This window comes from Kogia breviceps, chromosome 8 (assembly GCF_026419965.1).
Source record: "Kogia breviceps isolate mKogBre1 chromosome 8, mKogBre1 haplotype 1, whole genome shotgun sequence".
NCBI classification, from domain to species: domain Eukaryota; kingdom Metazoa; phylum Chordata; class Mammalia; order Artiodactyla; family Physeteridae; genus Kogia; species Kogia breviceps.
This window is the reverse complement of record NC_081317.1, coordinates 89,258,290-89,282,171: the sequence shown is the minus strand read 5'-3', so window position 1 is coordinate 89,282,171 and position 23,882 is coordinate 89,258,290. Positions and strand designations below refer to the sequence as shown.

General features: G+C 37.4%; 1 protein-coding gene across 5 annotated transcripts in view; it reads left to right on the top strand.

Annotated features, from left to right (window-relative positions):
* The window catches only part of RNF38 (ring finger protein 38), a 123,568-nt gene that overhangs the window by 80,770 nt on the left and 18,916 nt on the right, over positions 1 to 23,882 (top strand). For all 5 annotated transcript variants that reach the window (XM_059072181.2, XM_059072177.2, XM_059072182.2 and 2 more), the window contains 2 exons: positions 4,161 to 4,354; positions 12,550 to 12,763. In XM_059072181.2, the coding sequence (XP_058928164.1) occupies positions 4,248 to 4,354; positions 12,550 to 12,763 (321 nt within the window). In that variant the 5' untranslated portion in view covers positions 4,161 to 4,247. The remainder of the gene's footprint in view (positions 1 to 4,160; positions 4,355 to 12,549; positions 12,764 to 23,882) is intronic.

Sequence of the window (23,882 nt, the reverse complement as noted above, 5' to 3'; positions counted from 1 at the left end):
TTCTGATGCATGCAAAAGTTTGAGAACCACTGGCCTAGGTAATGGGAGTATCCCTCCAGATTCTGCTTTGCATTTACTTCTGTCAAGAGTCGTTGTGGTAGCATAATTCTAGATCAGTTTTTATATTAATTTCTAAGTTTAGAGGTTCACAGACAACATGAGTAGTGAAAAATTTGAACCCCAGCCTTGGTGTGAGGAGCTAACCTGTGGTTTGAGTTCTCAGGGATGTGATCCCTCCTCCAGTTCTCAATACCTACAGAGTAGACACTCTGTGCCAATGGCTGACTTCTTCTAGTCTTCCCTTTTATTGAAAGCATAGTACTTTGGAAATTTTGGCCTTATTGCAGGGGTCTCAGTGATAAGACCTTATCTTCTGTCCCTCCTGCGAATATCAAAAAAAACCTCTGGTTTTCAGTTTTCCTCTTTGTTTCTGGTCCTTGGAAATTTCTCTTTTTCTCTGAATCTAGCAATACCTTAAAAAAATTTTTTTTTGTTTTTTGTATTTAAACCATTATTTCTAGATGTTTATGTTAGGATTTTCACTTTTAGTCCATGATTTTGTCACAGAAATCATTATAGTTACTTTATATCAAAGTTTACAATACTTATTTCTGTTCTGTAACTACGACAGTGATCTTTCATGCCTTGTCCTATGTTGATTATAATAATTGAAAACCAGTAAACATTCTTCATATTATTAGGAATACTTGTATAGTCATTGCAGAACCGAGTAGCATTTTGGGCCCATGGAGGAGGAGTTGTAATCTTTTGACTACCTGTCCTACTCAGAGAATGCTTTAGGTGACAAAATGATATGGATTTGTTTTCATCTTTGTCCTTCACTCTCTGATTGCCTTTTTTAAAAAAAAAAAAAAAATTATTTTCTTTGTTTTTTTGGCTACATTGGGTCTTTGTCGCGGTACACGGGGTCTTCATTGCGGTACACGGGGTCTTCGCATGCGGGATCTTCGTTGCAGTGTGTGGGCTCTTCATTGGGGCACGCGGGCTTCTCTCTAGTTGTGGTGTGTGGGTTTTCTCTCTTTAGTTGTGGCGTGCAGGCTCCAGAGTGCGTGTGCTCTGTAGTTTGCGGCACACAGGCTCTCTCGTTGAGGTGCGTGGGCTTAGTTGCCCGACCAGGGATTGAACCCGCGTCCCCTGCATTGGAAGGCAGATTCTTTACCACTGGACCAGCAGGGAATTCCCTGATAGCCTTTTTATATTTCTTATGATAAGAGAGCTGTGGGCTTAAGTTTTATTAAGAACTTGTAAGTTCTCAATCATACTGTTTTTGAATCCACATTGTATATGGTATTTTTCTCAGAGTCCTCTGATTCGTTCTAATTTGTAATGATTGTTTTTCAGACCTGCTGTACTGCCATCACCCTGGGATTTCTTTTCATTGCACTTCTGGGTTACTTCTGTTTCTTGGATCCTGTATTTATATATATGTCCCCAGGTGAAGGAGAGAGCATGCACGCATACGTAAAAATCAATCAAGTAAAATTTTCTGAATGGATATGTGAGAAGCAACTTTGAATCTTAATACATCTGGCAAGGTCTTTGATTTTTCCCTTATACTAGACTAATAGTTTGATTGGAATATAAAACTCTAGATTCAACATTATTTTCCCCCAGAGCACTTTAGCATCTTTTGTTTTCTGTGGGAAGTCTAATGCTAATCTAATTCTTTTATTTTGTAGGTTACGCCCCCTTTTTTTCCTGGAAACTGAGAATTTTTTATGCAGTTCCTTAGAGTATTAAAATTGATACGGAATATGATGAAACCGTATTGCATATAGTAAAATAACTTTTTAGTAATTCCATGTTGCTAAATATCAGTTGTGGTTTCCTATTACTTTGAGTGAAAAAGTAAGGCTTATTACCATAACACTAATGAAGAGCTCACTTCCACATATTTCCCTTCACTTCCTAATCTTTGTCTCCTCTTACACACTGAGAACCTTTCACAACACAAAGAGAAGGGATGGGAAACTTTCTCAGTCATCTTTCCTTAGCTCCACTCTTAAAAGTAATGCGTTTGTTGTAAAATAAGAATATGCTAACGTACAACTTGAACATCACTGAAAATATGTAAAAGTCAATAGCCTAAGTTTTTTCAATACTTAGTTATTTTGTGGATCTGTAGCATTCTCCTCCATTTGGGCAGTGAATTTTTAGAATTCAGAGTTCCATGTCTTAGCTTGCATCAAGCTTTGTGGTACAGGTTTATACATATGAAAGCCAATGATTATGATTGGTTGCTAGCATATTGTACCTCAAAAAGTCAATGTTAATCAAGTCTGTTTTACCACACGTGGAGATTACATTTCTAATGCTTATGTGTAGTTCATGTATGAGTTTGTCAAGTCTTAGTTGTTCTGCTGTTTTGTTTTAATCAGAATATCTAAATATTAATGGTTATTTTTCACTTTCTAAGTTTTAGGATTATCAGAACATAACTGATTTTCTTATTAAAATCAAGGGGTTAAAAACAACTACTTTTAATAGCACCATTAAATATAGGGAGAAAATAAGGTTAGTGTGAGGAAAGTTACAAGAGCATTTGTATATGGTTCTGAAAACTATTTTCTATTTTAGTTATAACAATTTGAATTATATATATATATATATATATATATATTTTGCGGTACACGGGCCTCTCACTGTTGTGGCCTCTCCCGTTGCAGAGACCAGGCTCAGCGGCCATGGCTCACGGGCCTAGCTGCTCTGCGGCATGTGGGATCTTCCCAGACCGGGGCACGAACCCGTGTCCCCTGCATCAGCAGGCGGACTCTCAACCACTGCGCCACCAGGGAAGCCCTGTAATATTCTTAAGTATAGAAGGAAAATGACATGGTTTTTTGAATACATCTGCTAAATAATTTAGAAAGATCAAAAGTAACCATTTAGCAGTTTGTGCTTCATTCCTATCCGTTTAATCAGTTCTGTTTTATATGCTTATATTCTAAAATCTAACATAGTATGTAACCTCATGTATTCTTTAGCTAATATTAACATTTTTGTTCTAGCAGCAGGTGCCAATCAAAAGTTCCCTAATGCCCAAATGATTAGAATTTGCAGGAGTGGACTGGAGATAGGAGAGGCTCTATTAGAAAACACACAGCCCTCATCAGACTTTCAGTTAACTTGTAATTTTGAGAGTTTTGATGAGAGACTCAATTGGAAAATTGAGTTGTGTGGGGAATCCTGGAGAGTTAATAATTCAGTTAAGTGATCCATACCAATTTTATAGCTAAACCCTTGAAAACTTGAGACTGTGCTTCAACATTAACAGGTATCGGTTTTTAATTATCTACCACTCCCATGATCTACCTGAAATGCCATGTCTTTCCCAAAGATATTCTATGGTATTCTAGTTAAGAACTGATGAACTAGATCAGGTGACTGTTTTTTAATGTTTTAAATAAATTTTACTTTGTCCACATAAACATTGTTAAATAATAAATGTAATGGCCTTAAACAACAGGAATAAGGAGGCAGGCAAGTGTAATTCTAAATCAAATCAAGGGCCTACTTAAATTATACCCCCTTGGGGCTTCTCTGGTGGCGCAGTGGTTGGGAGTCCGCCTGCCGATGCGGGGGATATGGGTTCGTGCCCCGGTCCGGGATGATCCCACATGCCGTGGAGCGGCTGGGCCCATAGGCCATGGCTGCTGGGCCTGCGTGTCCGGAGCCTGTGCTCCGCAATGGGAGAGGCCGCGGCAGTGAGAGGCCCACATACCGCAAAAAAAAAAAAAATTATACCCTCTCCTAAATTGATCTCTTAGCTAAGAATTAATGCCTAAAAGAGTAACTGTTAACTGATGGGAGTACATAGTAGATTTTCTCAGTTGAATTAGAGTTTTAAAGAGGTGGTCAAGTACCATAGAAATTGTTTATTGCCCTATTGTTTACCTTGTGTGTTGTTACCTGGTTAATTTTACGATATTTTAAAGAAAGAGTTAACTTTTCATTTGATATTATTTACTGTGCATCTCCCTTTCCCACCCCACCCCTCGTATCTTTTAAAGGTATTTAATTCAGGTTGATCTGTATTTTTTCCCTCCTTTACACTTTGTGGTAAACATACTTAAACACCTATGCAATGCAAAAATCCTTAAAAGATTTTATTCAGGTGATTGATTTTGTTGTATTGGCAGAGTGAAGATAGTCCAAGTCCCAAGAGACAGCGCCTCTCTCATTCAGTCTTTGATTATACATCAGCATCACCAGCTCCCTCACCACCAATGCGACCATGGGAGATGACATCAAATAGGCAGCCCCCTTCAGTTCGACCAAGCCAACATCACTTCTCAGGGGAACGATGCAACACACCTGCACGCAACAGAAGAAGGTTAGTTGGTTATGGTTACTTATTAAATTTTTGGTCATTGGTATATTTGTGAGGTTTTTTTTTAACATCAGAAAGTATTTTTTCTGTAGGAATTTTATAAACACATCAACACCTTTTTACTTGTACGCTTACACACGAGAAACAACATTACAAGTTGTTTAGATTTCTACAGTCCATCATGAGAGTTCATTTAGCTTGTGATTGATAGAAGAAATTGAAAGAGGCTAAAGTGGTTTACCTAAAATCAATCCATACCATTATATGTGAATTCAACTACCTTAAGGTTTAAGACTTTTTGTGGACTAGCCTTCAATCCGTATTACTGAAAAATGCATTTTATAGTTTACAACTGTAAGGAAATATAGAACCATAGTCTTAGGAATGAGCAACCTCTTTTTCGTGCCATTCTTATCCACTCCATTCTTAGAAATGAATAACCTCTCTCCATATATTCCTTCTGTAATTAAGTTTCTTTAAAATTGTGGAGCCTGTGCTACGAAGAGTGACTGAAATTTAGTTTGACTTTCAGTCCTATCTTCCATATAGGACTTGCCCCTTGCCTTTCCTTCCCTGGGGAATACATTTCCTGAGCTGCTTCCTCTTTAGTAGTTGCCTGAGGTCATACCTTTCTTCTTCCAAGGAAGTAGAGCATACTTGGGGTGAGACAACTGTTTATATGTCCAGGATGTTGATAATTTAAGAAGTACTAATAATCTTGAGGTAGGGTAGTATTACAGACTAAATGTTTGTGTCTCCTGAAGATCCATAGGTTGATGCCTTAGCCCGCAGTGTGGATGTATTTAGAGATGAGGCCTCTAAGGAAGTAATTTAGGCTGAATGAAGTCGTAAGGATGGGGCCCTGATCCAAGAGGATTAGTGTCCTTACAAGAGGAGACTCTAGGAAGAGAGCTCTTGCTAGAAACTAGCCATGCTGGCACCTTCATCTTGGATATAGTCTCTAGGACTGTGAGAAAATGAATTTCTGTTTAAGTGAGTCTGTGGTATTTTGTTAGGGCAGCCCTAGGAAACTAATACTGAAGGAGTCTTAAAACCCATCATTCATTGTTCCACATGAGACAAGATAAACCCGTTCCTGAGCTGTATTCTATTGACACACTAAGACTTTTACATTATCTGGTGCAGTATTACCCAATTATATGGGAATGTTTAAGTAGAATAATTCTATGCCAACCAGGTGAAATATTTTATAGCTGTTAAATGTAATAGCGTGAGGAAATAAGGTCGGTTGTTTCAAGGTTACAGCCTGAGCCCCTGCTGTAATCTTTCCTGTTGTTATATGGTGAAATGTGACATACATTCAGGAGAACTTGTAAAACAAGTGTACACTTAAAAGGATAACACACAGGTGTGCCCAACACCTAGGTTAAAATAGAACATCAAAAACCCTCCTTATAACCCCCGTCCTGTGATTTGTCATCACTCCCAAGCATTTGAGGAAAGCCAACAAAGTAAAAGAAGGACACTGAAACTCAATAAAAGAAAGAACTTGAAGAAACCGTTAATAGAAGAAATAAAACGAGAATAAACAAAATAGAATTTTAGAATAAGTATAACATGAAGGAAGTGGAAGAGATTGTATCCATAAAAATCAATCTTAGTTGGTAAAATTAATAAACAGGCAGAAAAAGCATCTTGGTCCCTGGAAGATCAAGTGAAGGAATTTTCCCAGAATGTAGTGTAAAAGGGCAAAATGGAAAGTGTGGAAAAGAAATTTAAATATAGATAAGAATCATCAGTTCTAAATATGTCTAATCATATTTCCAGGCGGAAACAGTAGAAGGGAACAATTTTGACAGAAATAGTACAGAATCATTTTCAAGAATTGAAGAGGGACTTCCCTGGTGGCACAGTGGTTAAGAATCTGCCTGGCAATGCAGGGGATGCAGGTTTGAGCCCTGGTCCAGGAAGATCCCACATGCCATGGAGCAACTAAGCATGTGCACCACAACTACTGAGCCTGCGCTCTAGAGCCCACGAGCCACAACTACTGAAGCCCGTGCACCTAGAGACCATGCTCCACAACAAGAGAAGCCACTGCAATGAGAAGCCCGCGCACCACAACGAAGAGTAGCCCCTGCTTGCCACAACTAGAGAAAGCCCGTGTGCAGCAACGAAGACCCAGTGCCTCCATAAATAAATAAATATTTTTTTAAAAAAAATTTAAGAAAGACTGAGTGTTGAGCAAGATCTTGGTGAAATTTAAGAATATGCACAAACATTCAGAGATGAAGAACGTTGAACAATAAGAGATCCTCCCTGAATTATACATCATGGTCAAGAGGGATTTATTCTGGGGTTACAAGGATTTTTCAATATCCACAAGTCAATCAGTGTGATACACAACATTAACAGATGGAAGAGTAAAAACCATATGATCGTTTCAGTAGATGTAGAAAAAGCTTTTGATAAGATTTAGCATCCATTTATAGTTAAAAACTCTCCAGAAAGTGGACATAGAGGGCACATACCTCAACATAATAAAGGCCTTATATGACATACCTATAGGTGACATCATACCCAGCGGTAAAAACCTGAAAGTGTTCCCTCCAAGATCAGGAATAAGACGAGGATGTCCACTCTCGCCACTTTTACTTAACATAGTTTTGGATGTCATAGCCAAAGCAGTCAGACAGGAAAAAGAAAAGGAATCCAAGTTGGAAATGAAGAAGTAAAATTGTCACTGTTTGCAGATGATGTGATACTATGCATAGAAAATCCTAAAGATGCTCAGGAAATTACTAGAGCTCATCAGTGAATTCGGTAGAGTTGCAGGATACAGAATTAATATACATAAATACGTTGCATTTCTATACGTGAATGACAAACTATCAAAAAGAAATTAAGGAAACAGTCTCATTTACCATCACATCAAAAAGAATAAAATACCTAGGAGTAAGACTACTTAAGGAGTTAAAAGACCTGTACTTGGAAAACTATAAGGCACTGATGAAAGACATTGAAGATGACAAAAACAGATGGAAAGATATACCGTGTTCTTGAATTGGAAGAATTAATATTGTTAAAAGGATCATACTACCCAAGGCAATCCACAGATTCAGTGCAGTCTCCATCAAAATACCGATGGCATTTTTCACAGAGGTAGAACAAATAATTTTAAAATTTGTATGGAGACAAAATGTCCTGAATAGCCAAAACAATCTTGAGAAAAAACAACAGAGCTGAAGTAATCATGCTCCCTGACTTCAGACTATATACTACAAAGCTACAGTCATCAAAACAGTATGATACTGGCATAAAAACAGACACACAGATCAATGGAACAGGATGGAAAGCCCAGAAATAAACCCACGCAGTATGGTCAATCTGTGGCAAAGGATGCAAGAATATACAGTGGAGAAAAGACAGCCTCTTCAAGTAAGTGGTGCTGGGAAATCTGGACAGTTATATGTAAAAAAAATAAAATTAGAACATTCTCTAACACAATATACAGAAATAAATTCAAAATGGATTAAACAGCTAAACGTAAGACCAGATACTATAAAACTCCTAGAGGAAAACATAGGTGAACTCTTTCACATAAAATGCAGCAGTATTTTTTGGATCTGTCTCCTAAAGCAAAGAAAATTAAAGCAAAAATAAACAAATTGGACTTAATTAAACTTAAAAGCTTTTGCACAGCACAAAATTCATCAACAAAATGAAAAGACAGCCTACTGAATGGGAGAAGATGTTTGCAAATGATATGACCAATATGGGGTTAATATCGAACATATATAAACAGCTCATACCGCTCAGTGTCAAAAAAAACTCAGTTAAAAAATGGGCAGGGCTTCCCTGGTGGCGCAGTGGTTGAGAGTCTGCCTGCCGATGCAGGGGACACGGGTTTGTGCCCCGGGCTGGGAAGATCATACATGCCACGGAGTGGCTGGGCCTGTGAGCCATGGCCGCTGAGTCTGCGCGTCCAGAGCCTGTGCTCTGCAACGGGAGAGGCCACAACAGCACAACAGTGAGAGGCCTGCGTACTGCAAAAAAAAAAAAAAAAAAAAAAAGGGCAGAAGACCTGAGTGGACAGTTTTTCAGAGAGGAAATGCAGATGGCCAACCAGGTACCTGGAAAGATGCTCAGCATTGCTAATCATCAGGGAAATCAAAATCACAATGAGATATCACCTCACACCTGGCAGAACAGCTATTATCGAAAAGAACAAATGTTAGCAAAGGTGTGGAAAAAAGAACCCTCATACACTGTGGGTGGGAATGTAAATTGGTGCAGCCACTGTGGAAAATAGTATGAAGATTTCTCAAAAAAACTAAAAACAGAACTACCATATGATCCAGCAGTTTAACTCCTGGGTAGATATCCAAAAAAACCAAAAATACTAATTCAGAAACATTTGCACCCCATGTTCATAGCAGCATTATTTACAATTGCCAAGGTATGGAAGCAACCTAAGTGTCCATCAGCAGGTGAATGGATAAAGGATGCGCGTGTGTGTGTGTGTGTGTACACAGTGGAATATTAAGCCATAAAAAAGGCCGAAATTTTGCCATTTTCAGCAACATGGATGGACTTGGAGGGCATTATGCCAAGTAAAATAAGTCAGGGAGAAACAAATACTGTATGACATCACTTACATGTATGGAATCTAAAACATACAGCTAACTAGTTGAATGTACAAGAAGAAGCAGACTCACAGATACAGAGAACAAACTAGTGGGGGGGGGAAGGAGGAGGGAGAGGGCTAATATAAGGGTAGGGGATTAAGAGATACAGACTATTAGGTATAAAATAAGCTGCAAGGATATATTTATTGTACAACACAGGGAGTATAGCCAGTATTTCATAATGATTATAAGTGGAACATAATCTTTAAAATTGTGAATCACTGTTGTATACTTGTAACTTATGTAATATTGTACAGCAACTAGAATTTAAAAAGAAATTTTAAAAGAAAAGAGAAGCTTCTTGAAATAATTAAACACTGTACTTTAGGAAGTGGAAGAATAAATGCAAGAAGTAGGATTTAATACCATTTGATTAGGAAAGGAAACAAAAAAGACATACTGCTAAGTCTGAATAAAGGTCTGTTGTTCAAAAAAAGAGAAAAAATTTCAGGAAAGATCTGAATGTAAAATGGGGACAGAGCAGAGAGAAGTAAAAATGTGCCATCTAGGTGTTTTCAGAAAAATTGAAGTATGTGTTTAAAAATTTAAGTGTAGTCACTAGAAGAATAGAACTGGAATTATATAGCTTCCACACAATGAAACAGATAAACAACATACATAGAAACCGCAATCTAACAAAAGGCAGGTCAGAGTGAGGCCAGGATGGAACAGCTTTGTGCTGTTCACAAGTGATACATGTAAAACGAAGTGACAAAGTAGTACCTATCATAGATTAAAAAGTTAACTGAAAGAAATATTTGTCCATCTTATCACTGTTTTATTATTTCTAGATTTTCCAATAATTCTGCTATCTAAATGTTCTACTACAAAGGCATACATAACAGATTTAATGAGAGGCAATTCAGGAAAGACAAGGACCAAAATTGTCAAGGAACTTACATGTCAGCATGAGAGCTTGGGTCTTAATTTGTGTTAAGTTTGAGTTATTGAAATTATGTTTGAGTAGAGAAGTGAGAGCAAGAAGCAACAACAGAATAAAACAATATTAAAAGGGACCCTTAAAGTTTGTGGACAGGCTGAGTGTTTTTTTGGGAGATGAGCGATCTGGGCATATATTTTCTATTTTGATTGTAAGGTACACATTTTTTCACATCATAATGTCTCTAAATTGATGGTATAGCATAATCTAATTGGCAGCTTTCCTCCTCTTTTTTAGTGATACATTAAACCATCCTTTAAAATATTTTTACAGGTATAAAGATATGTACATATACATGAGTTAGTATACATAGATAAATTTTCTTGTTCTTTTCTCTTAGAGAGACTAGAAATAGTGTAGCAGTCAGCGCACTTACCTTCTAAATACCATTCCACAATCAAAGGAACCAGGGCTCTGGAGAACTGGTTAATTCCAGAGTTGGTATAGGGAAAATACAAGATAAGCCTAGAGCATATTGTCCATATAGTAAAGAACAATAGTAAAAGGGCACAGGAGCTAAACTGAAAGTGCTCCCATTGGACAAACTTGAAATAATTTTAACAGCAAAATAATAGTGTGGATTATAACCTAAAGAACAAAATAGCCATTAGCCCATACTCATAAATAAGTGAATAAACAAATAAATGGGAGAGAGGGAACAGTTCTTCATTATGGAATTCCAATTAATACATGTGGAAGAAATGAGAGGAGTAGAAAGTCACCGTTAGAATATCATAATAGTGATAGCTGAAGGTCCATTCATGCATGCTAAAGTTATTGGCAAAACTTTTAGCAGCAGCAGAATATTTGCATGGTCTCAAAGTATCTCCTCCCCAAATATTTGGTAATTACAAAGGGAAGAATGGTGATTTTGTAGTAGAGGGTCTTGGCAGAAACCAACTTAGCCAAGTGATTGGTGGTAAATACATAGGCATGAGTGATGCATGTGATGTCATGTGCCCCTGGATACAATGCACTGAAAAGGGCCTATCACCTCTGTGATATCCTTTCCAGTAATACATAACATCATGCAGATCATGCAAAAACACCAGGCAAATCTGGGTTAAAGAATACTCTGCAGAGTAAATGTGTCTTCAGAGGTATCAAGGTCGTGAAAGACTGAGGAACTGTCATGGATTGGAGAAGACTAAGGAAACATGACCACTATGTGCAATAATGGGATCCTGCACTGGATTTTTAGACCATGAGGTGATATTGGTAGAAAAACTGGGTAAAGTCTGAATACATTCTGTTGTTTAGTTAACAGTATGATACCAAGGTTTATTTCTTAATTTTGGTAATTTTTCTATTCTAATGGAAAATATTAACATGAAGGAAAGCTGGATGAGGGGTACACAAAAATTATACTAAAATTATCTCAAAATAAAACATTAAAGTGAGTTAGAAGGTGGATGGCATCTGAAAATCAGTGAAATGCAGTATATGTCAGTTTTGAAGCAGAAATGCAAAAAAGAGTTATGCTGAAAATAAAGATAGAGGAAGCAATGAATGGAGCAAGAACCTGGGGGTTAGTTTTAAGAGCACTGTAGAGGAGTTGATGTTGCAAAGGAATGTCCCTTATTCTTTTTAAGATTGGGCAGTTGACTGAGAAGAAACAGATTTAGAGGTGCAGAGTGCAACAATTAAGGGAAAGGTGACCTGTCCTCAGTAAATACTGCTGAGGTGGCTGTGTGCAGCTGTATCTTGAAGGGGGCTGTTCGGCCTCTTTTGCCTAATGTGAAGTACATTTTTAATGAGGCCTGCTGCTTTTTCGAATTGTTACACGTGCTGAGCCATTGTAAAAAGCAGTGGAGCTGAATTGTGGAATTGTAGGGAAGTGGAAGATGGAAGTCTACTCATGATAACTTGTAATTTGTGTTAAAACTATGTCCATGACAAGTGCATAGGGAGTAAAAGTGGTTTCCTTCAGTAAGCAGATTCTACCTAAAAATTCTGTATATTACTGGAACATTTATGCTGATGCTATTTTGCCATCATTTCCATTCTCAGCATTTACCCAATTAACTCGATTATTTGCAATTGTCAACAAATTAAATGTTCTTTAGTTATTTCATGTATTTTCTACTCATTTTAAAAAATTGTCATTTTGGGCATATAGAAACTGTCTTTTCTATGTGTCTTAGCCAGATAGACAAACATAAAATGCCCATTAGGCATATGTGGATTACGGCCAAGGTACATATGCAAATTAAAATTTGTTCTAAAATGTTTATAAAATAAAGGAGGCAAAATAATAGGTTAAACCATATGGAATTGCTGATATTTGACTATATTTGCCGATAAAAAAGGATCAATTTTATACAATTAAACCCCCTCCCCCAAAATGACAGTGATTGGCTATTGATTTCTAAATAATCTCAGAGCTGAATACCAATTTTGTTTACTTCTGTTATTTTTTTAAAAACATATACATTCTATTTAAATTTGTAAGTGTTCAGAGCAGATGATGAACCACAGCAATTCTTTAATACTCAAGCCTACCTCAGCATATACTACTAATGGATAACAACGAGAGACAATACAGAATCCTGATGGATCACAACAGTAAACATTATAACAACCTTTTTGACATTTTTGCTATATTACAGTCCTCCTGTCAGGCGCCAGAGAGGAAGAAGGGATCGTCTGTCTCGACATAATTCCATTAGTCAAGATGAAAATTATCACCATCTCCCTTATGCACAGCAGCAAGCAATAGAGGAACCTCGAGCCTTCCACCCTCCGAATGTATCTCCCCGTCTATTACACCCTGCTGCTCATCCACCCCAGCAGAATGCAGTAATGGTTGACATACATGATCAGGTATAGTAACAGAATGCCCAGGAAATACAGATGCTGAAAGTTGGTAGCAGTTTATTGAGGTTGGTTGTTTTTTGTTGTAGATTTCTTTTAATTTTACGTAAGAGGAAACAGTTTTACCCAAAATGAAGGTATTTTAGGTAAGTTCATCATTCTTCATTGAGGATTAAAATTTAAATTTGACACAGCTTCTTTAGAAGAAAGCTGAACTTTAAAAAATTAGGATCAAGGTTGTGAAAGTTCAGAATGACTTCATTGTAATAGTTGGTTGAAAATGACCAATACAGGATTTATAGCAGGTATCAGACAGCTGGTGGTTTGAGTCTATATTCCTGTTTCCCTCTCCCTTCCGGTTTCTTCTGGAGTAATTCAGTAGGCAAGACAGTTTGGTGCATCTTTGCTTACAAGTTTCTCTAAGTCTCCACGGAGATGACAGGTACACAGCTTCCTTTCCCTTTGTTCCTTCCAAGAACTGAGGGACTAGCTGAGAAGAGGGTTTGCCAGTCCTTAGAGCCTGAGACCAAAATTGTATGATTTTCTGAGGTCAAAAGAGACACAAATCTAGGGACTTCCCTGGTGGTCCAGTGGATAAGACTCTGTGCTCCCAATGCAGGGGGCCGGGTTCAATCCCTGGTCGGGGAACTAGATCCCACATGCATGCCGCAACTAGAAGATCCTGCATGCCACAACTAAGACTCGGCACAGCCAAAATAAATAAGTAATTAAATATTATTTTTAAAAAGACAAATCTGGACATATTCTTATAAAGTTTCTGGACTTTAAGGATAAGGAAAAAAAATCTTCCAAGTTTATATTATAGACAGCAGAAATTACAAAGGAAAGGAAATCAAATCAGACTAGCATTTGATTTTTTTTTTTAATCTACTGCACGGGATGATGGAAAACAAAGTACCATATACTGACAGTTGAAAGAAAATATGATTTTGCTCAGACATCCTTCTTCCTTCAGCCATGTTTCCCTTTATGTTCCTGAAACACTTTAAAAAAATTAATCATGTAACAATAAGTTTTAAAAAGAAAAGTTTTTCCAGACCATATTTTTTGTGGTCATAATCTGATAAAAGTGTAAATTGTAAGTTTTAAAAAAAGATTTTTAAAAATGACACTGAAATATTTGAGTCAAGCTTGTAAAGGAAAAATTTTCATACCGTAGTCAGTGGGACAGGCCAAAGCTGTTCTCCAAGAAATTTTTATAAACCTTCATTATGAACGCTAATTGCTTGAGTAATTAGGGTGAAATGTTACAGAATAAACCAAAACGAATTGGGATGAATAACTTACCAGGCAAACAACTAAAATTAATGATTTGAAAATTTATTCTTTTAATAGGAGAAGTAGCACAAACAAAACCCAATCCTAATGCTTTGAAAAGTTGCTAAGGATGGCACACTTCTTCTGAGCTTGGTTATAGAAAGAAGAACAAATGTAAAGAAGAGTAGGAATGATAAAAAGATATATCTCTATATGTAGGAAACATTCAAAGAATTTTTTCAGCTGTAAAATGAAAATAGCACCTGTTTCATAAGGGATGTTTAAAGAATTAAGAGTTAATCCATTCTGAGCACTTATACTGGTGCAAGTGCTCAAGTATTGCTTCATTATTAACTATTGTAATGAAAGTTTATATATAACCCTGGGGGGGACAAAAGAACACTTAAAGGAAGTTCCAAAAATTGACCCAAGAATAACAGGAAAATGTGAATTACCACAGAAGTGTGAAAGCTAATCAGAGATTTACCAAGGCACGGTGACAAGATAGCTTCACAGCTGTTTTCTCTAACCTTTAGAGAGCTCTCAAATAATTCCAGGCGGTTTTTTTTTTTTTAAGTCAAACTTTCTATTTTGTGAAACCAGCATAGTTTTAATACCAAAGGCAAATAAAAATAGTAATCCCCCCAAACTCCCTAATGCACAGGCAGAATTTCTAAATGTTTAGAAAATACACTATAGCACCATATCAAAAGAGTAATAAACTGTGACCACATAAGATCTATTCCAAGTAAGGGACGATAGTTTTGTATGAAAATCATATCGCATCAGCAAATAGTAGAAGAAAAAGCATATGATTATAATCAAAAGATGATGAAAAGTCAGTTAAAGTTTGCTAAGAACTCTAACAAAATAGGGCAAGAAGGATATTAATTATAATAAATAAAACTAATAGCAAGTATCCTAATCTGTGAGTGACAAATTAGCAACTAGAGAGATAACTTCCTCAGGTTTTTATTCAGTGTTATGTTAAGAGTTCTACCAAATGCAGAATGATATTGTAATGGATATAAAACATTGAAAGAAATCATTGTATCTTTCTCCTTCTCATTATATAATTGTAGTAGAAGAAAACACAAGATATTCTAGTTTGAAAGAATTTGATACAGTGCCTAAATGCAAATCAAATATACAGAAAGCAATAACTTATGTCAGTCAGCTGATGAATAGATGCAGTATGGTATATCTGTGCAGTGGAATATTACTCAAAAAGTGGTGAAGTACTGATTCATGCTGCCACATGGATTTACCTTGAAAACATGCTTATTAAAAGAAGCCAGTCACAAAAGGCCACAGATTCACAGTTTGTATGATTTCATTTATATGAAATGTCTAAAATAGGCAAATCCATAGAAACAAAGTATGAATGAAGTGATTGCTAATCATTAGTAGAATAGTAGAATAAATTAGGATACCTTCATACCGTGAAATGTAACTATTACAAAGAATTACTTAGAATTATGCCAGGAATGTGAGTGATATCTGCAAGATACTGTTGAGCAAGAAAAACAAAATTGAGGAAAGTGTTATGTTCAATTTTGTAAAACATGGTGATTAAATATTTGTATACATAGGACTCTGAACATAGAGAAAAATATGGAGAAATATATACTAGGCGTGAGGGGGGTGAGTGCTAAAGTGAAGGGAAAGGGAAGGAGGGTAGAGATGGAACCAAAGAAAGAAAAGGAAAAGACTTAATTTCAGAAAAGATGATATCTCGTTTATGTAAAGTTACTTATTGGGTCTACATATTGAAGAATGAAACAATTGCATATGTAAACACCAGAACAACACAGACATATAAAAACTGAACAGCTATGGAAGAAAGCAAAGGCATAATAAAAAACCTGTTTTTATAGATTACATCTGAATTCTGTCTAATCTCTATAAAGAACTGAAAGTTCCAATTTAAACTATTCCAGATCATAGACAAAGATAGAAATTTTCAAAGTATATTTTGTGAAGCTTACATAACCTTAATAATAAAACCTCAGACAGTACAACAGATGAAAGCTTTCAGCTAGTTTCCCTCTTGAATACAGATGCAGATGCTTTAAATAATAAACCATAACTAGTGTTATACTAAAACGGTCTATTAGCAAAGTTGAAATAATGATTATTAGAGTTTATGGCGATGCAGGATAAGTTCAACATTAGGGAAACTATTTATTAGTTTGTTTTTGTTTTGTTTTGGGCTGCGTTGGGTCTTCGTTGCTATGCGTGGACTTTCTCTAGTTGCGGCAAGCGGGGGCTACTCTTCATTGCTGTGCCTGAGCTTCTTGTTGTGGTGGCTTCTCGTTGTGGAGCACAGGCTCCAGGCGCACGGGCTTCAGTAGTTGCAGCACGCAGGCTCAGTAGTTGTGGCTCACAGGCTCAGTAGTTGTGGCGCACAGGCTTAGTTGCCCCGTGGTAGGTGGGATCTTCTTGGACCGGTGCTCAAACCTGTGTCCCCTGCATTGGCAGACAGATTCTTAACCACTGCGCCACCAGGGAAGCCCAGGAAATCTTTTAAGGTAATAGATTTCATCAACACTCTAAAGGGAGAATGTTTTGTTAATAGATGCAAAAATATAAAATTTAGCCATCATGTCCAATAAAAGGTCTTATAATGGAAAAGGGAGTTTTATTTCCTAGAGCTGGTAGACACTGTTATTGAGAGCATCCCCATTGATTGAGGACAATTGACTATACTAGATAAATTATTAATGATATCCTAAAAGCATCAAAAGAGCTTAAAGATCAGAAGGAATTGCCAGGTCAAAATTTAAGGGAGAGTAGGGATGCTAGTTCTATCCTGAAGGCATGTTGTTCATTTATGCAAACTTGAACTTCAATTTTAATTCCCATCATGAGGCATAGAGAACAGGAATCAGAGACCACTGTCTAAGGAGTCCCTTCCTACATAGGTGACCCTTCTTAACGTAAAATAGGCACCTTAAAGGGCTGTATCCTTAGAATAAGAGTGACCAGAAACAAATGTAATTTGCGGCCAGATTCACATCAGACTGTGAAATTAGTGAAAGTGCTTGGGACTGCAGGGGCCTAGAAAACATGCAGATTCTCTTTGGAGGAAGAAATCTTCAGGCTAGTTTTCAAAGAATTACTCCAGTAAATTTTCAAGGGCAGTAAGCAGTAAACAAAGTTAACCAACTACATGAGGAAAAGAGGACTACAAATGAAAACCAACAGGAATAGATCTACAGTGGGTTCACATAACCTATTTCTTTCTTTTTTTTCTTGATCTTTATTGGAGTATAATTGCTTCACAATACTGTGTTAGTTTCTGTTGCACAACAAAGCATGTCAGCCATATGCATACACATGTCCCCCATCCCCTCCCTCTTTAGCCTCCCTCCCATCCTCCCTATCCCACCCTTCTAGGTCATCTCAAAGCACCGAGCCAATCTCCCTGTGCTATGCTGCTCCTTCTCACCAGCCAACTATTCTACATTCAGTAGTGTATATATGTCGATGCTACTCTCACTTTGCCCCAGCTTCACCCTCCCACCCCATGTCCTCAAGTCCATTTTCTGTGTCTACCTCTTTATTCCTGCCCTGTAACTATGTTCATCAGTACTTTTTTTTTTTTTTTAAGATTCCATATATATGCTTTAGCATACAGTATTTGTTTTTCTCTTTCTGACTTACTTCACTCTGTATGACAGACTCTAGCTCCCTCCACCACACTACAAATAACTCAATTTCATTTCTTTTAATGGCTGAGTAATATTCCATTGTATATATGTGCCACATCTTCATTATCCATTCATCTGTCTGTGGACATTTAGGTTGCTTCCATGTCCTGGCTGTTGTAAATAGTGCTGCAGTGAACATTGTGGTACATGTCTCTTTCTGAATTATGGTTTTCTCAGGGTATATGCCCAGTAGTGGGATTGCTGGGTCATACGATAGTTCTAATTTTTTTTTTTTTTTAAGGGACCTCCATACTGTTCTCCATAGTGGCTGTATCAGTTTACATTCCTACCAACAGTGCAACAGGGTTCCCTTTTCTCCACACCCTCTCTGGCATTTACTGTTTGTAGATTTTTTGATGATGGCTGTTCTGAGCGTCATGAGGTGATAATACCTCATTGTAGTTTTGATTTGCATTTCTCTAATATTAATTAGTGATGTTGAGCATCTTTTCATGTGCCCCTTGGCTGTCTGTATGTCTTCCTTGGTGAAATGTCTGTTTAGGTCATCCACTCATTTTTAACTGGATTGCTTATTTTTTTGATATTGAGCTCCATGAGCTGTTTGTATATTTTGGAAGTTAATCCTTTGTTGTTTCATTTGCAAATATTTTCTACCATTCTGAGGGTTGTCTGTTTGTCTTGTTTATGGTTTCGTTTGGTATGCAAAAGCGTTTAAGTTTAATTAAGTCCAGTTTGTTTATTTTTGTTTTTATTTCTGTTACTCTAGGAGGTGGGTCAAAAAAGATCTTGCTGTGGTTTTAGTGTCTGTCCTTACATTTAGGTCTTTAATCCATTTGGAGTTTATTTTTGTTTATGGTGTTAGGGAGTGTTCTAATTTTATTCTTGTACATGTAGCTGCCCAGTTTTCCCAGCACCACTTATTGAAGAGGCTGTCTTTTCTCCATTGTATATTCTTGCTTCCTTTATCAAAGATAAGGTAACCATATGTGTGTGGGTTTATCTCTGGGCATTCTATCCTGTTCTATTGATCTATATTTCTGTTTTTGTATCAGTACCATACTGTCTTGATTACTGTAGCTTTGTGGTATAGTTTGAAGTTGGTGAGCCTGATTCCTCCAACTCCGTTTTTCTTTCTCAAGACTGTTTTGGCTACTTGGGGTCTTTTGTGTTTCCATACGAATTGTAAGATTTTTTGTTCTAATTCTGTGAAGGATGCCATTGGTAGTTTGATAGGGATTGCATTGAATCTGTAGATTGCTTTGGGTAGTATGGTCATTTTCACAATACTGATTCTTCCAATCCAAGAACATGGTATATTTCTCTATCTGTTATGTCATTTTTTATTTCTTTCATAAGTGTTTTATAGTTTTCTGAGTACAAGTCTTTTGCCTCCTTAAGCAGGTTTATTCCTAGGTATTTTATTCTTTTTGTTGCAGTGGTAAATGGGAGTGTTTCCTTAATTTCTCTTTCTGATTTTTTGTTGTTGGTGTATAGGAATGCCAGAGATTTCTGTGCATTAATTTTGTATCCTGCCACCTTACCGAATTCATTGATTAGTTCTAGTAGTCTTCTGGTGGCATCTTAGGATTTTCTATGTATAGTATCATCTGCAAATGGTGACAGTTTTACTGCTTCTTTTCCAATTTGTATTCCTTTTATTTCTTTTTCTTCTCTGATTGCTGTGGCTAGGACTTCCAAAACACGTTGAATAATAGTGGCAAGAGTGGACATCCTTGTCTTGTTCCTGTTCTTAGTGGAAATGCTTTCAGTTTTTCACCATTGAGTATGATGCTTGCTGTGGGTTTGTCATATATGGCCTTTATTATGTTGAGGTAGGTTCCCTCTATGCCCATTTTCTGGAGAGTTTTTATCATAAATAGGTGTTGAATTTTGTCAAAAGCTTTTTTTGCATCTATTGAGATCATATGGTTTTTATTCCTTAATTTGTTAATGTGGTGTATCACATTGATTTGCGTATATTGAAGAATCCTTGCATCCCTGGAATAAATCCCACTTGATCATGGTGTATGATCCTTTTAATGTGCTGTTGGATTCTGTTTGCTAGTAATTTGTTCAGGATTTTTACATCTATGTTCATCAGTGATATTGGTCTATAATTTTTTTTTTTCTTCAGGTTTTGGTATCAGGGTGATGTTGGCTTTGTAGAATGAATTTGGGAGTGTTTCTCCCTCTGCAATTTTTTGGAAGAGTTTGAGAAGGATCAGTATTAGCTCTTTACATGTTTTATAGAATTCGCCTGTGAAGCCATCTGGTCCTGGACTTTTGTTTGTTGGAAGATTTTTAATTATGGTTTCAATTTCATTACTTATGTTAGGTGTGTTTATATTTGCTATAGATTGTTTATTTGAGATTTTTCTTGTTTCTTGAAGTGAGATTGAATTGCTATAGACTTCCCTCTTAGAATTACTTTTGCTGCATCCCATAGGTTTAGTTAGGGTCGTTGTGTTTTCATTGTCATTTGTTTCTATGTATTTTTTAGTTTCTTCTTTGATTTTTTCAGTGATCTCTTGGTTATTGAGTAGTGCACTGTTTAGCCTCCATGTATTTGTGTTTTTACAGGTTTTTTCCTGTAATTGATTACCAGTCTCATGGCGTTGTGGTCAGAAAAGATGCTTGCTATGATTTCAGTTCTCTTAAATTTTCCAAAGCTTGATTTGTGACCCAAGATGTGATCTGTCCTGGAGGATATTCCATGTCCACTTGAGAAGAAAGTGTATTCTGCCACTTGTGGGTGTATCCATTAGATCTGTCTGATCTGTTGTGTCATTTAAAGCTTGTGTTTCCTTCTTTATTTTCTGTTTGGATGATCTGTCCATTGGTGTAAGTGGGGTGTTAAAGTCCCCTACTATTATTGTGTTACTGTCTATCTCTCCTTTCGTGGTTGTTAGCATTTGCTTTATGTATTGAAGGGCTCCAATGTTGGGTGCATAAACATTTATAATTGTTTTATTCTTAGATTGATCCTTTGATCATTATGTAGTGTCCCTCCTTAGCCCTTGTAACAGCTTTTATTTTAAAGTCTATTTCATCTGATAAGAGTACTGCTACTCCAGCTTCCTTTTGATTTCCATTTGCATGGGACATCTTTTTCCATCCCTTCACTTTCAGTCTGTATTTGTCCCTAGGTCTGATGTGGGTCTCTTGTAGACAGCATATATATGGGTCTTGTTTTTGTATCCATTCAGCCAGTCTGTGTCTTTTGGTTGGGGCATCTAATCTATTTACATTTAGGTTTATTGTTGATATGTATGTTCTCTTAATTGTTTCGGGTTTGTTTTTGTGGGTGTTTTTCTTCTCGTGTTTCCCGCTTAGAGAAGTTTCTTTAGCATTTGTTGTAAAGCTGGTTTGATGGTGCTGAATTCTCTTAGCTTTTGCTTGTCTGAAAAGCTTTTGACTTCTCTGTAGAATCTGAATGAGATCCTTGCCTTGGTTGTAGGTTTTTCTCTTTCATTACTTTAAGTATATTCTGCTACTCCCTTCTGGCCTTCACAATTTCCACTGAAAAACCAGCTGATAACCTTATAGGGATTCCTTTGTATGTTATTTTTTTTTCCCTTTCTGCTTTTAATATTTTTTCTTTGAATTTAATTTTTGTTAGTTTGATTAATATGTGATTTGGTGTGTTTTTCCTAGGGTTTATCCTGTATGGGACTCTCTGTGCTTCCTGGACTTGGGTGACTATTTCCTTTCCCATGTTAGGGAAGTTTTCAACTATAATCTCTTCAAATATTTTCTCAGGCCCTTTCTTTTTCTCTTCTTCTTCTGGGACCCCTATAATTTGAATGTTGGTGCATTTAGTATTGTCCCAGAGGTCTGTGAGATTGTCTTCAATTCTTTTCATTCTTACTTCTTTATTCTGCTCCTCGGCAGTTATTTCCACCATTTTGTCTTCCAGCTCACTTATTCATTCTTCTGCCTCAGTTTTTCTGCTATTAATTCCTTCTAGTGTATTTTTCATTTCAGTTATTGTGTTGTTTATCTCTGTTTGTTTGTTCTTTAGTTCTTTTAGATCTTTGTTAAACATTTCTTGTATTTTCTCAATCGTGCCTCCATTCTATTTCTGAGATTCTGGATCTTCTTTACTGTCATTACTCTGAATTCTTTTTCAGGTAGATTGCCTGTTTCCTCTTCATTTATTTGGTCTTATAGGTTTATACCTTGCTCCTTCATCTGTGACATATTTTTTTGCATCCTCTCTCTCTCTTTTTTTTTTTAATGAGTGCGATTGTGATCCTGTCTTAATGGTTGTTTGGCCTGAGGCTTCTAACACTGTGGTTTGTAGGCTGTTGGGTAGAGCTGGGTCTTGGTGCTGAGATGAGGAACTCCATGAGACCTCACTCTGATGAATGTTACGTTCCCTGGGGTCTGAGGTTCTCTGCTAGTCCAGTGGTTTGAACTCAGAGCTCCCACTGCAGGAGCTTCAGCCCGACCCCAGGCTTGAGAACCAAGAGATCCCGCAAGCCACCTGGGGCACGGTGGGAACCACAACAATAACAAAGTAAAAAATAAAATAAGACTAGGAAACTAACAAATATGTTAGGAAGAATATAAAAATAAAAATATAGATGAATCAACAATTGGAAGGTACATCAGTACCACAGTAGTAAAAAGGAGGGGGAAAAAGGAAAAAAAGGCGGGGGGTGGGGAGGCCTTGGCTGTGGAGGGCGGGGCCTAAGCAAGGGTGAGGTTTGGGCAGTGGGTGGGGCCAATGCTCAGGACCTACAGGGCTGCAAAAGGCCCTGAGGGCTGTGGGGGGTGGGGCTTAGGCTCAAGGAACAGAAAGGACCCAGTTATGCCCCCCACCTCTGGTCTCAGAGGGCAGGGGACCTCACCTGGGAGGCCCAGCAGGCTTCCTGGGCTCGAGTGGGTGGGGCAAACTCCCACCTCTCCTGCTCCTTTGGTCTGGGAGGGCCCCTCCCACCTGCCTCTCCTGATCTTCTCGGCCTCAGGGGCGCTGATCCTGTCTGGCTTCCACTTCTCCTCCCCCCTCAGTCCCCCTACATCATACTGGTTCACTCTCGGGTTCCTCCCGCCTCCTTGGGCGTCAGAGTCCCCCACCAGCAGCCAACAGGCGCCCTAGTTGTGGGGAGACGCTAACTCCACATCTTCCCACACTGCCATCTTCTACGTTTGTTCCACATAACCTATTTCAGACAGCATAATTAATGGTAAAACTTTGAGTGCTTTGAGTGTTATCTTTTAGAAGTAAGTACTGAAATATTTATGAAGTGATAGGTTCCTGGGATTTGTTTCAGCAAAGTACAGGAAAGGGAGAAGTTGATGGGAGTGGATTGGATATATGGTTTTGTGGTTTTGGAGGCTATGTGCTAGATATGGGGGTTCATTATACTGGTATTGAGCATGTTTGAAATTCTCCATAATAATTATGCAAATAAGAAAGTAAAATTTAAAAATCAAAGTAATAGAAGGAAGTTAAGAATCTTAACAAAAGATGTTCAAGTCCTCTATGTAGAAGATTACAAAACTGTCTAAATACTAAAAGATTTGGCTTGAAAGATCCAAATTTGTAAAAAACTGTCTGCTTTCAAAACTGACATATAGGGTGTGTAGAATTAGTGTACTCCCAAGTAAATTTCCAGTAAGTTTTTTGATATAACTTGAGAAGCTGATTCTGCAATTTCTATGGCATTTTAAAGGACCTGGGATTATCCAGAGCAGGGAAAAGCAAAGTATTGCTTGCTGTTTTTGTAGAGTTTTATTGGAATACAACTATGCTTATTTATTTATCTGTCATTTGTGGCTGCTTTGTGCAGGGACCAGGATGGCCCACAAGCTTAAAGTATTTACTTTTCTGGCCCTTTGTGAAATCATTGGCCAACTAACGTTCTGGTCTGGACTCTCTAAGGCCACTTGGTCCTCAAAGTATGTCTTGGATCAGCTGATCATCAGCAGCAGCATCACCTAGAGATTTGTTAAAAATGCAAATTCTCAGACTATACAATGGACTTAACTAGGTAAGGGATCCAGCAATCTGTTTTAACCCAGGTAAATTCTAATGCACACTACAATTAAGAGAACCTCTGGTGTATAATCCTGAAGTAGAACAAGGTGGGTAGAGTAGCTCTTCCATTTATTAGGACTAATTATAAAGCTATATGAAGGTATTTTTGCCAGAATAATTAATATGCTAGTGA